The 13190-nt window shown below is 50.5% G+C and overlaps 1 protein-coding gene across 1 annotated transcript in view; it reads left to right on the forward strand.

The window, feature by feature from the left end:
• The window catches only part of alox12 (arachidonate 12-lipoxygenase), a 29406-nt gene extending 16340 nt beyond the window's left edge, over nt 1-13066 (forward strand). The window contains exons 7-14 of the mRNA XM_069919896.1: nt 805-948; nt 2978-3181; nt 3470-3556; nt 6259-6428; nt 7198-7319; nt 9713-9813; nt 11194-11364; nt 12750-13066. Coding sequence (XP_069775997.1) covers nt 805-948; nt 2978-3181; nt 3470-3556; nt 6259-6428; nt 7198-7319; nt 9713-9813; nt 11194-11364; nt 12750-12929 — 1179 coding nt within the window. The 3' untranslated portion in view covers nt 12930-13066. The remainder of the gene's footprint in view (nt 1-804; nt 949-2977; nt 3182-3469; nt 3557-6258; nt 6429-7197; nt 7320-9712; nt 9814-11193; nt 11365-12749) is intronic.
• The last annotated feature ends 124 nt before the right edge of the window (nt 13067-13190 follow it).

The raw sequence follows: 13190 nt of genomic DNA on the forward strand, positions 1-13190 counted from the left end.
TGTGTGTGTGTGTGTGTGTGTGTGTGTGTGTGTGCATGTGAGAGATTGTGTAAGAGTCTGTTTATGGGTGTGGGGAGTGTGTGTCTGTCTGTATGGGTGTGTGTGTGTAGTATACACGTGTCTGTATGTGGATGCATATATGTGTGTGTGTGTGTATGTAGGGGAGTGTGTCTGTGTATGGATGTGTGTGCATGGTGTACTTGTGTGTCTGCAAGTGGGTGTGTGTGCCTCTGTGTGGGTGGGTGTTGTGCATTTGTATGTCTGGGGCTGGGCACGTGTGCACGCATATGCATGGAGTTTGCAGGTTTCCCCTATGACCGTGTGGGTTCGCCTATCTCTCCAAATGCTCTGGTTTCCTGGAGTGTGTGGGGGAGGGGTAGAATCAAGAGGGGATTGGATAGGGAGTGGACGAAAGTAAGGGATGAATGAGATGGATTGGAGTAGAATTGGCAGCTGGTCACAAACCGCTGGGTCGGACACAGAGTGAATCTCCCTCAACACCGTCCCATCACACACTCCCGGGTCAGACACAGAGTGAAACTCCCTCCGCACTGACTCATCACACACACCCGGGGTCAGACCCAGAGTTAAGCTCTCTCTACACCATCCCATCACAGATGGGATGGTCAGATGTAGAAGTGAATCTCCCTCTGCACTGTCCCATCACACACTCCCGGGGCAGGGCCAGGATATATTAGATCATTTAATTCACTCAAATCACTTTTAACACAAAAATCTCCCCTGCCTGTTGGGTGGAAGTCATTCTCATTGTTCAGAAACTCATTGCCCTTTGTCTGTTCACAGAAGAGAAATATTTACATCATAGATTACAAGATTCTGGACGGAACCCAAGGCAACGTGATCAGTGGGAAGCAGCAATATGTGGTGGCCCCCATATGCCTTCTGTTTCAGGACCCCCAGAACAGACTGATGCCCATTGCTATCCAGGTATGGGGGAATTTTGGAGAGGGCCCAGTTCCCTCCGAGTGCATTGAGGGAGGTGTGAAGATGGAGGTTGGAGAGAAGGCAGAGAGGGAAGATGGAGATGGGGGAACAGAGGCAAGGAAAGAAGGAAGGGAGAATGACAAGGTTGGAAGGGAGGGGCGAGATGAAGCAAGCAAGAGGGGTGGATGAGAGAGGGCAGGAGGATTAGGTTCGATTTCACGAGGAATAGATTTCAGATTTGTTGTCGGAGTTCATACATGACATCACATTTAACCCTGGGATTCCTTTTCTTGTGGGCCAGGCAGAATTTTGCGGAATTTGAGGCATGAGTTGGTGGAGGTTGTGTATAACACTGGAAACCAGAGGTGCGGTGGAAAGTGCACTGACCGCTGCTTCCTGGCCTGGTACGGAGGGAGGGGGGGCACCAATACCCCCCCTGAACGTAAAGCCCTGGAAAAGGTAGTGGACACAGCCCAGGGTGTCACAGACAAAACCTTCCCCCACTGGCCGAGAACGACTACGGGGAACGCTGCTGTCAGGAGAGCAGCAGCGATCATCGAATATCCACATCACCCCCACCCCCCACCCCAGCACCCGCTCTGTCCTCACTGCTGTCCCCAGATTCAGGAACAGCTGCTCCCCCTCCACCGTCAGACTCCTCAACAACAAACTCAATCAGGAACTCGTTTAAGGACTCTGACGTGCACTTTATGGATTTTTTTTTCCTCTCTGTATTGCAGTTGGTTTGTTTACATTTCTTTATCTGTTTACACGTGTATCAATAAGTGCCTGACCCACAGGAAAACAAATCTCAGGGTTGTATGTGATGTCAAGTATGTTCTCTGACGATAAATCTGAAATCTGAATTACAGGCAGTCCCCGGGTTACAAACAAGTTATGTTCCTAAGTCTGTCTTTAAGTCGAATTTGTAGCAACAGGTATATACGATTCTTATTCAGTGTTTTTAGTGTCAGTTAGTCAAATGTTTATAGTATATATTTTACCTTTATATTTTCTTTAAAAAAAATCAAGATTAAAAGTCAACACTTGATTTCATTGCGTACTGGAAGGGGCATCTGTGAGGGAATATTATGTGTATGTGCAAACTGGGGGAGAACTAACTAAGTTCGTAACTATGAATTGTCCATGTTGGATGTTCGTAACCCGGGGACTTGTAAACAAGTTAAAGAAATATACAAACTGTTCAATGCAGAGAGAAAACCATTAAAGTGCACAAGTAAGAGTCCTTAAGTCCCTGATGGAGTTTGTCGTTGTGGAGTCTGATGGAGGGGGGTGGGGGGGCAGCTATTCCTGAACCTGGTGGTGCCAGTCTTGGGGCTCCTATACTGAGGACACAGGAAGAGGCAGAGAAAAGGAGGTTTAGAGAGAGGGAGAGAGAGATGGAGATAAGGCAGCGAGAGAATGGAGGGAGGGAGGGAGAGAGCAAGGGAATCAGAGAAATAGAGGGAGATGGGGAGTGAGGGGATGAGGTAGAGAACAGGAATGAGATTGAAGCTTAGGAGAGCCGGGGAGGGTGGAAGGCATGAGGAGTCTGGAGTGAAGATTCTTCTCCCGTCCTCCGTCTTCCTGAAGATCATGGTTAATGGGTCACCGTAAATCTTCTTCACCATCGGAACATGGCTGGTAAACCAAAAGGAAGATGATGGGAGTGGGAGAGAAGTGCATGGTTACAGGGAAATGACGAGCAGATGATCGGGGTGGATGGGATAGACCTGATGGGTTGAATGGTCTTCTGTGATATGATGGCATCAACGGCATCTTGAAACAAATTTTGAGAGGGAGGGAGGAAGAGAGAGAGAAGGAGGGAGTGACAGAGGGAGGGGGAGAGAAAGAGAGAGAGTGAAAGAGAGAGTGAGAGAGTAGGAGAAAGAGAGGGAGAGGAGGGAGAGGTGAGGGAGAGTTGGGGAGGGAGAGATGAGGAGAGAAAGAGTGAGAGAAAACACAAACAGTAAGTTCCAAGGAGAAGATCACTCATTCTCTCCCATCATTTTCCCATCTCCTTCGACTACAGCTCAGACAGCAGCCGGGACCTAATAATCCCATTTTCCTGCCCTCGGATCCAGAGAATCTCTGGCTACTCGCCAAGATCTGGGTGCGGAGTTCTGATTTCCAACTGCATCAGGTTCTCTACCACCTGTGTGCGACACACCTACTGGGGGAGGTGTGCAGTGTCGCGACACTGCGGCAACTGCCTGCCGTGCACCCTGTCTTCAAGGTGAGTGAGCCCATCTCTCCCGCCCCCTCTCCTTTCTCACATCCCCTTTCCCACCCCCAAGCTCCCATCCCCATCCCCCATCACCCCTCTCCCATCTCCCTCTCCAGCCCCCCTCTCCCACCCAGCCCTCTCTCACCCCCTGCCCCCTCTCCCACCCATGCCCTCTCCTGCTCCCTCTCCCGCCCCCTCCGCCCATCCTCTCCCTCTCTCATCAATGGGAGGCCTGAATTATGGACATTTCGATTTATACTGAGTGACCCTGGCTTTTTCTACCCCCCCCCCCCCCAGCTTCTGATTCCGCACACCAGGTACACACTGGAGATCAACACACGGGCCAGAATTGATCTTTTGGGTGAGAGCGGCATCTTTGCTAGAGTAAGCAACATATTTCAATTAAAAATTATTCTTCAAAGGTATCCGACCCCTATCTGTCCAAGGATCTAATATGACATTGAAGCAAAGTTTGGACAGGACTGGACGTGATCAATGGGACTCAGTGGAATATGAGTTGGGCACAGATTAGATGGGTCAAAGGACCTGGTTCTGTTCTGTAATGTTCTGGTTCCATGCTTCTAACATCTGAATGACTCAAAGGGCATCAAGAGTTATGGGGAGAGGCTGGTGAGTGGGAGGATGGTCAGCTCTTGATTAGAATGGCGGGACAGACTCGATGGGCCGATTTCCTTTTCCTTGATCTTGTCTACTCCTGTGGAACACAGGTAAAGGCCGGAGAAACTCAGCAGGTCAAACAGTGTCCTTTATGCAGCAAAGATGACCAACGTTTCATGCCTGAGCCCTTCATTAGGGTATAATTTTGGCAGGGGCCCGAACAAAATGGTGGGGGGTGGAGGGGGTTAGAGGGAGCAGTGTGGTCCCACAGGCAGGAGGTAATAGGTGGAGAAGGGAGGAAGGGCATAGCCACCAACGGGAGGGAGGGGGAAGGAGGGGAGGGCTCTGCGAATGGAGAGAAAAAGGGGCAGAGAGCTGAAGGGAAGAATGGGGGAGGGAGGGAGAATGAGGAATGGGCTGGCAGAAACCAGAGAAGCCAATGTTAATGCCGTTGGATTGGAGAGGGCCCAGACAGAAAATCAGGTGTTGCACCACCGAGTTTGATGGAGCACGAGGCCATGGACAGACATGTTGGCGCGGGAGAATTAAAGTGGTCGGCCACTGGGAGATCCTGGTCACTGTCTACCCCCTCATAATTTTAAATACCGCAACCAAATCTCCCCTTATCTATGCTCCGGGGGAATAAAGTCCTAACTTGTTTATTAACCTTTCCCTGTAACTCAGTTCCTGAAGGCCGGGCAACATCCTAGTAAATCTCTGCCCTCTTTCTGTCTTATTGAGATCTTTCCTGCAGTTCAGTGACCAAAACTGCACCCAGTACTCCAAATATGGCCTCACCAATGTCTTGTACAACTTTACCATAACCTCCAAACTCCTATAGTCAATACTTTGATTTATGAAGACCAATGTCTTCTGAGTTTGATCTCAGCAGAGACTTGTAGAGTTGCAACATGACCCGTTGAACTCAATCCCCTGACTAATGCAGTCCAGCATCCCATAGGCCTTCTTAACTATCCTATCAACCTGTGCGGCGACCTTGAGAGATGTATGGATTTGGGCCCCATATCATTTACCAGCCATTAACCCTGTACTCAGCCTTCTGGTTTGAACTTCACCTCCCACTTATCTGGATTAAATGCCATCTAATGCAAAAGTTGGTGGACACAGCCCAGGACCCCACTGTCGAGAACGCTGCCGTTGGAGAGCAGCAGCGATCATCAAGGGGCCACTCCACCCAGCACACACTCTGTTCTCGCTGCTGCCATCAGGAAAGAGGTGTCGGACCCACAAGACTTGCACTGCAGGTTCAGGAACAGCTGTTACCCCTCCACCATCAGACTTCTCAACGACAAACTCAATGAGGGACTCATTTAAGGACTCTGACATTGCACTTTACTGATTTTTTTCCTCTCTGCCTTGCACAGTCAGTTTGTTTACATTTCTTTATTTGTTTATGAGTGTACGCTGTTTTTGCAAGACCAATAAGTAATAATTCTTTGTTGGGAGCTTTCGTTTTCTCATTCATTAATTATTGGAGCCTTCATTGTGGACAGGAGAAGGAAAACCAAGAGATTATAAAGCAGAATCTTGGATCTTGTGACTCTGTGATGTTGGGTTGTTGTCTGTTCCCCTCTGATGTGCAACCGTGGGAACCATTCTGTCCAGCATTTCAGTTCAGCAATAAAATTTGTGTGTGATCTTTCAGTTACCACGGTCATGTTTGTGGAATCTTCAGTGGAAACTATTGGTCTGGTCCCAGTGAGTTTTCATTGATTTAATATGTATAGGCCTTGATGACATTTCTGCATGAAGACCAAGGAAAAATTAAAAGGCCATTTGGGGGGAGAGGTGGGGGGGAAATTCTATCCGGCCTGTAGGAAAAAGAATCTCAGGGTTTAGTTAAATAGCACAATTAAACTAACTAATTATAAACAGATCATCTTCAGCAGCTGTTTGAAGTGCAGGTCCCTGAGGTTCAGAACTGTACAGACAACATGGCAGCCATCAACAATCACCTCAATGCCTGGATTTGAACGAGTTAAAGGGAGGGGCTGATTTGATGGGCTGGAGGAATGTTGTTCCACAGCTTGGGGGCTGCAATCGCGAAGGCGTGATCTCCCCTGAGTTTGCGATTTGAGTGCGGAACAACCAGACGCCCTAAATTGGCCAATCTGAGGGGTGTTGAAGTGGAGTAGGGTGTTCGTAGATCAGTGACGTAGGAGGGAGCTTTGTAAACAAACTGGAGGACTTTAAAAATCTACTCGGAGCCGTACTGGCAGCCTGCGGAAGGAGGCCAGAGGGGCCCCTCTTCTTGGCTCCTGTCATTTCCATGCAAAGAGAGTCGTTTAACTGGGAGAGCGTGGATTCTCGAGAATTTCTAGATTTTAATGCTGCGTTGACTTGTTTTTTAAACTTGAAGGGGGAATTGAGTATCACGCCAAGGGATTTGACGTGGGTTGTGTGTGATGCGCTGACAATAAATCTGAATCCTTGCCATTGCTCCTTAGGTGATCGCCTCGGGAGGCCCTGGGCTGCTATCAGTCACTCAAAAGGCATGTCAGGCACTCACCTACAGGTCCATGTGTCTCCCTGACAACCTGCTCGACCGTGACGTTGAGGATCTGAAGGATTACTTCTACCGAGATGACGCCCTCCTCATCTGGTCCGCCATCAGCAAGTAAGGCCCTTCAGAAGGCCGGGGAGACCACCTTTCCTTTCAGGGTTTCCCCTGGGGACCTGCCATCCATGCACCGAAGTGGGGGGTCGGGGTGCGCGGTGCATGACACGCCAACATGCTGGGGCAACTCAGCAGGTCACGCAGCATCCATTGGAAGAACCGGTTCATAGAACCTAGAGCGCTACAGCAGAGGCCCTTCAGGCCACGATGTTGAGCCAGCCCATATATTCCTTCACAAAAAGTACCATGTGCCTGTCTATATCTCTTAAATGCCCCTAATGTACCAGCCTCCAGCACCAACCTGCTTCCACTGCCATTATGTTGTCAAACGTGCTGCAAAGGAGTACCCCTTTGGTTGGCCAAGGTCTCCACAGGGGTCAGTATTAGGGCCGTTTCTTTTTATGCTGTATATTAATTAATTTAGATTATGGAATGAACGACCTGGTGGGTGGCCACGTTTACAGATGATACGAAGGTAGGTGGAGGAGCAGGTAGTGTTGTGGAAACAGGGAGACTGAAGAAGGTGTATGTAGCTTGAGCACAGTTTGTTTTGCGTGAGTGTTAAGTAGAAACTACTGGCCCTCAGGAAAAGGAATCTCAGGGCTGTACATGATGTTATGTCCATCAATGAATCTGAACCTTGAATTATGGGTCCCGGAACACGTCAGAAAACAGTGGTCATCTTTCCAAGTCGGGATAGAGAGGGGGAATCATGGGTGCTGGGGTTCCTTGGAGAGGGGGATGCTTAAATTGCTGCTCTGTCCCACAGGTACATTAAGAACCTCATGGGTCTTTACTATACGAGTGACCAGAATGTAGTGGAAGATGTGGAGTTACAGGCATGGCTGAAGGACTTGGTCCAAGAGGGACTTTCAGAGATTCCTCTGTATGGTAAGAGAAAGGTCTGGTTTTGTAATTCAGTTAGATTCAAGGGTACTTGGGTGAGATTGATTCCAGTTGATTCTCCATTGTTGCATCTCTGAGGTGCACACCCAACTGAACTACTGCCCTCCCCCTATGTTCAGTCAAAAAGATTTCAGCTCCAATCTTCCCAGGATCCTACCGTCCATGGGGTATGGACGTGGCTGATGATGCCAGCAGTTATCACCCATCCTTGGATCTAATGGATTAAGTAATCTCACCCAGAATCTTCCCACCATGGGATATGAATATGGCTGATGATTCCAGCATTTAACACCTATCCACAGATCCAATGGATGATGTAATCTCCTCAGCATCTACCCACCATGGGATCTGAGCTTGTCTAATGATGCCAGCATTTATTACCCATCCCTTAATTCCCCTCCCTGGGCTGAGAGTCAGCAGTCACATAGCTGGTCTTCCTCTTTGGGTGGGCTGCGTTATGAGTGATAACGTCAGGTTCAGCGGCCAATCACACTGGACAACGCATTTTTTTCTCAAAAGGATTGTTTCCTGAAAAAAAGAATGGGGATTATGATAGGCAACTTTAAGCCGAACACAATTTCAGATTTGCTGTATCATGTAGGAAGTTGGAGAAACATTAATTGTCATTGAATTGAGCTTTAAAAGTATTCTCGGCACCAATGTAATCGAATGTATTGCAGCTGCTGTGACATTGACGAGACGTTTCTGCCATATTGAATCCTCCTGAAGACAATAAACACTATTGTTAACGACACTCACTGTGCTACTGCCTGAAGAACATGTGCATCCACATGCGTTCAATCTACATCAATGTAATGCGCAGCATCTGTGTATGTGAGCTGCTATTATAGCCTGTCTGCATTTATCCTGACTAAGCATGTCCAACATTTGTCTAGCGCCTGCACTGAGTGCATGCCCAGGCTTGCTTGCTTTGTGGCCAATATACTAATGAACTTAAAATAAGACAAGAAATCACAAAAAAATAGGTTCTATCAATATAGGTCATAACGGTACATGATAGGAGAATTTTACGGTGATTTTTGGCCACTGACCTGCATGCCTTTGAGATGTGGGAAGAAACCAGGGCAACCTGGGGAAAACCCATGCGCTCACAGGCAGAACCTGCAAACCATACGGGCAGCATGTGAGGTCAGGATTACTGTCGTGTAATAATACAGTAAAGCCCCTGGTATCTGACACCTATGATGATTTGCAGACTCCAGATGGCTGAATTTTCCTGTTGGACAATATGTACCGGGGGTCATAGGTTAATTGGGAGTAACTGTGCTGCATGGGCTCGTGGGCCAAAAGGGTCTGTTACCGTGCTGTACATCTAGATTTAAAAAAATTAATTTAAAATTAATATGTCAACTTCTGCCGGCTGTCAGGCCAACAAAGAGAGTCCGTGAGCATTGCCTGGTGCCCCCTAACAATCGGAAAAAGAGAAGTAAAGGAGAGTCCCTTTAGAGACACCGAGTGTCTGTGGATTCACCTCCGGTGCTCCCACGGACTCCCGTTTGATCCATCAGCCGCTCCAGCTTATGGAGAAACTCAGCAGGTCAAAGAGCAAACTTTATATATACACATCACCAATGTTTTGGGCTTCAGCCTTTCTTCAGGGTGTGGACAAAATGTCAGCAGGCGCCCCGACAAAACGGTCGGGGGGGGACGAGGGGCATGGTCCCACAGGCAGGAGCCTAATAGCCTGAACACACCTGGCTTGGCCTGATCTTGGAAGCGAAGCAGGCTCAGGCCTGTTCAGTATTTGGAGGGGAGACAGCTCGAGACCGGCAGGTGCTGTAGGTTTCCTTGAGGGGCGCTGGACAAAGTGATGACTCTCTGTCTGCCTGACGATGTAAAGAATTTCATGCAGTATTATGTGACAATAATGGAACCTTTACCTTTAATGCTGACATGTCTGTCTGTGGCCTTATGCCCTGTCAAACCAAGAACCACCCGTAAATTGGAGGAACAACACTCAATATTCCATCTGGGACCTCTTCAGTTCCTGCTCGCCCACTCCCCATTCTCCCTCCCTTCCCCATCCCCTCCTTTCCTCCAGCTCTCCATCCCCCCCCTCCAGAGCCGACCCCCCTCCCCCTGATCGCTGCTGTGCCCTCCCTCCCTTATCGACCCATTACCTCCTGTCTGTGAGACCATGCTCCTGCCCCTCCCCCCCACCATTTTGTTTTGGCGCCTGATGACGGTTTGCTCACACTTGAAGCTAAAAACGTTAGAGATGATGCTGCTGAGTTTCTCAAGCATTGCTTTTTCCCCTTGACCATGGTGCCTGCAACTTTTGTGTTTCACTCATGTCAGAAGTAAATGTATGGTCCAATATCGATGTCTTGTTCTAATCCTGTTGGTGCTGACTTCAGATTGGCCAGTGGACTTTCACTCCAGGGAGGAGATGAACAAATTCCTCACCATGGTGATCTTCATCTGCTCTGCTCAACATGCAGCTGTGAACAATGGTCAGGTAAGTGATTCAGCGTCATAACAAGTTCAGTCGCCAACTGCATCCGGTCAAGGTGAAGTTCTTCGGACCTCTGTGGAAAAAATGCAAACATGTCCAGACATTTCGCACACATTTTTACATGTATAAAAAAAATAAATATCGAGGGTCAGTGGGAGCAGTTCCTTTGGTTGTTCAGCCCGTGAGGAGAAACTGTTCCTCAGCCTGGTGGTGCTGGCTCTGATCCTTCTGGATCTCTTCCCCGATGGGAGCAGCTGAAAGATACTGTGTGCAGAGTGGAAGGGGGTCCTCAATGATCTTGCGCGCCCTCTTCAGACAACGATCCTGGTACATCATGTCGACGTTTTGTGGGGGGGGGGGGGGGGAAGGGAGACCCCAGTGATCCTCTCTGCCGCTCTTACGGTCCTGTGGATGGATCCATTTCTCTGCAGTGACCGTACCCCCCCCCCACCGTAATGCAGTCTCCCCTCCAAGTACTGACCATGCCTGAGCCTGCTTAGCTTCGAAGATCAGACAATCCCAGTTGCGTTCAGGCTATTAATCTCCTGCCTGTGGGACCGTGCCCCTCTTGATAGAGCTCCTGTAGAAGGTTGACGTGACGGTGGCCAGTGAGCTTACCCGCTTCAGTCTTCTCAGGAAGTGCAGTCGCTGTTGTGCCTTCTTGATAAGTGAGGAGATGTGGAGTGTCCACAATGTGACACCAGTTCAGTGAACCCCAAGGAACCTGATGTCTCCACTCTCTCCACCACAGAGTTGTTGATGTGTAGTGAAGGGTGGTCGTTCATGAGGAGCAGGAATGACCACTCTATATTGAAGTCCGCACTGACCTACGTTATACACTGGGGTGGCCAAACCACAGCTTGCCGGTCACGTGTAGCTCTTCGCCTTGAATGTGCGGTTCGCGGAGCCCCCGGCACCCCAGCCACCCAAGCTCCTGACAACCCCCTCCCCGACCATGGATTTTCGTCCCAACCGCAGCCTCGTCCACCCGCCCATTTGAAGCTCCCGACGCCCCAGCCACGGATTCATGGCCCTGACTGCCCTCCTATCCAAGCTCCTGATGCACCGAACAATGCAGGTATTTACCGTGGTCAAAAGTAGAGTGCGTGTGTCGAACCCCTAAATTTTACCCTAAAAATTGCTCTTCAAAATTCGGCTATTACAGAATGTGTACATTTGATTATTGAAGCTTCAGACATGAATAAATATTACGTACCTGTTTCTTAATATTTATATAAAACTTTTGTAACAATATAAGAGTAAAAACGTCTCGTCGCTCTCAAACATGGGACGTTTACTATACTTGGCTCTGTGTTAAGCAAGTTAGGCCACCCCTGGTCTATACTGAAGCTGTCCTATTGATCGTTGACCTGTCACCAACAGTATGACTGGAGTTGCTGGGTTCCGAACACACCGTGCACCATGAGGGAACCTCCGCCCACTTCCAAGGCTGTCCCCTCGATGGAGGAGATCATGGACACCCTGCCGGACATCAGCCAGTCGGCTGTGCAGATGGCGATCTCCTGGCACCTGGGCCGCCCTCTGCCCAAACAGGTGAGCTGTGCACCGGAGGGAGCCCCTCCCCCCGCCATGACGTGCGTGCGGTGGTGGTGGGGAGCTGGAATATTGGGAATGGGAGGCAGTCTATCGCCCGGACCCAGGATGGGGGCATGCATGCGGGTACAGTGATCTATCCTGTGATTGTCCTGAGTTCCTCGTCGGTCACCAGGGCCTCCCTCACTAACTGTTTCCAGTGGCCTGAACACTCCCGTGTAAAGCCACAGAGTATCCCCCTTGCGGCTCAATAACCACCCACATGAATGCGTCCCGAGCACCTCCGATGCGCTGACGCCAACCCTCCTCAGGGAGGGATAATTGGCAGAGTGTCGGGCTCTGCGACACACCTGAATGTGCAGCCCACGACCCAACTCCCCACTACCTGATAGCCCCCACCTTGCCCAGCCACGCTTCCTGACAGACCCATTCCCCGGCCCTGCTACCTGTCAGCCCCGTCCCACTGGGGAGGGGCAGCCAGTGTGGGTTGTGCTCCGGCACCTCACTGGGCACTTCGGTCTTCGGGGCCCCTCTCTGCGGCTCAAAACGCGGCAGAGCAATGGCGGTCTTCCCTACCCATAATTCCCCACGCAGCTGGAACTGTTCTGGGAAACACAGAGCGTTTCCACTGGTGTGGGGGATTATGGGTAGGGAAGACCGCCATTGGTCTGTCTCTTATCTATGGTGCCGCGGCCCCAGTCTCCCCCCCCTCCATCGGATCCAGATGGCGCTCCAGGGCTGCCTGAAAGGTGAGTTCGTAGCTTTCAATTCATTCCCAACGCCAGCCTCAAGGTGGAGGGTTCATTTGAAAGGGCCTAGTGTCTCCCCTTCCTCTCCCCCTCCCTCACCTCCCCTCAATCCCTTCCCCTCTCCTCTTCCCTCCCCTCCTTGCCCTCTCTCCTTTGATCAATCCCTCTTCTTCATCTCCTCCTCACCTTCACTGATCAATCCCTCCCCTCAACCTCTCCCCCTCCCCTCAACCCCTCCCCTCAACCTCTTCCCCTCCCCTCAACCTCTTCCCCTCCCCTCAACCTCTTCCCCTCCCCTCAACCTCTTCCCCTCCCCTCCTCTCCTCCTCTCCCACCCCTCCTCCTCTCCCCTCCCCTGCTCCTCTCCCCTCCCCATCTCCTCTCCCCTCCCCTCCTCCTCTCCCCCTCTTCTCTCCTCCCCCTCCCCCTCATTCTTCCTCTCCCTTTCTACACCCCTCAATCCCCCTTCCATTCCCCCTCTTTCACACCCTTCACCCCTCCCTCCTGTAAGGGCCAGTGGGTTAAGTGGGGCAGGCCAGAACGCAGATGCAGGGGACCATATGTCTGATACCAATCTGCCTTTCTCCCATGTATATAAAATAAAATCCACCCCCCCCCCCCAAATCCTCCCCCCAGATCTCACTGGGAACGTTCGAGGAGATGTACTTCATTGAGCCAGAAGCCATCAAGGTGCAGACAGCATTCCAGCAGGAGCTGAAGGAGATCGAGAAACGCATCGAGGAGCGTAACAGCGGCCTGGAACTGAAGTATCAGTATCTGCAACCCAGCAAAATCGAAAGCAGCATCAGTATCTGAGTATCCGCCCTCCCCTGCCTCTGGACCCCTGGACAGGGCAGGGAAGGGTACCCCACCCTGTGCACAAAGTGGAGGCGGAGATGGTTCCAACACCTCTGCCTTCAGCTCGATAGGGGTTGGTGCTTGGGGCGAGGGGATGGGGTTGGGGATAGGGTTGGGGCTTGGGGCAAGGGAATATGGTTGGGGCTTGGGGTGATGGGATAGGGCTGGGGATGGGGGATAGGGTTGGGATGAGGGGATAGGGCTGGGGATGGGGTTAGG

This window comes from Narcine bancroftii, chromosome 2, assembly GCF_036971445.1.
Source record: "Narcine bancroftii isolate sNarBan1 chromosome 2, sNarBan1.hap1, whole genome shotgun sequence".
In the NCBI taxonomy this organism is placed as follows: Eukaryota; Metazoa; Chordata; class Chondrichthyes; order Torpediniformes; family Narcinidae; genus Narcine; species Narcine bancroftii.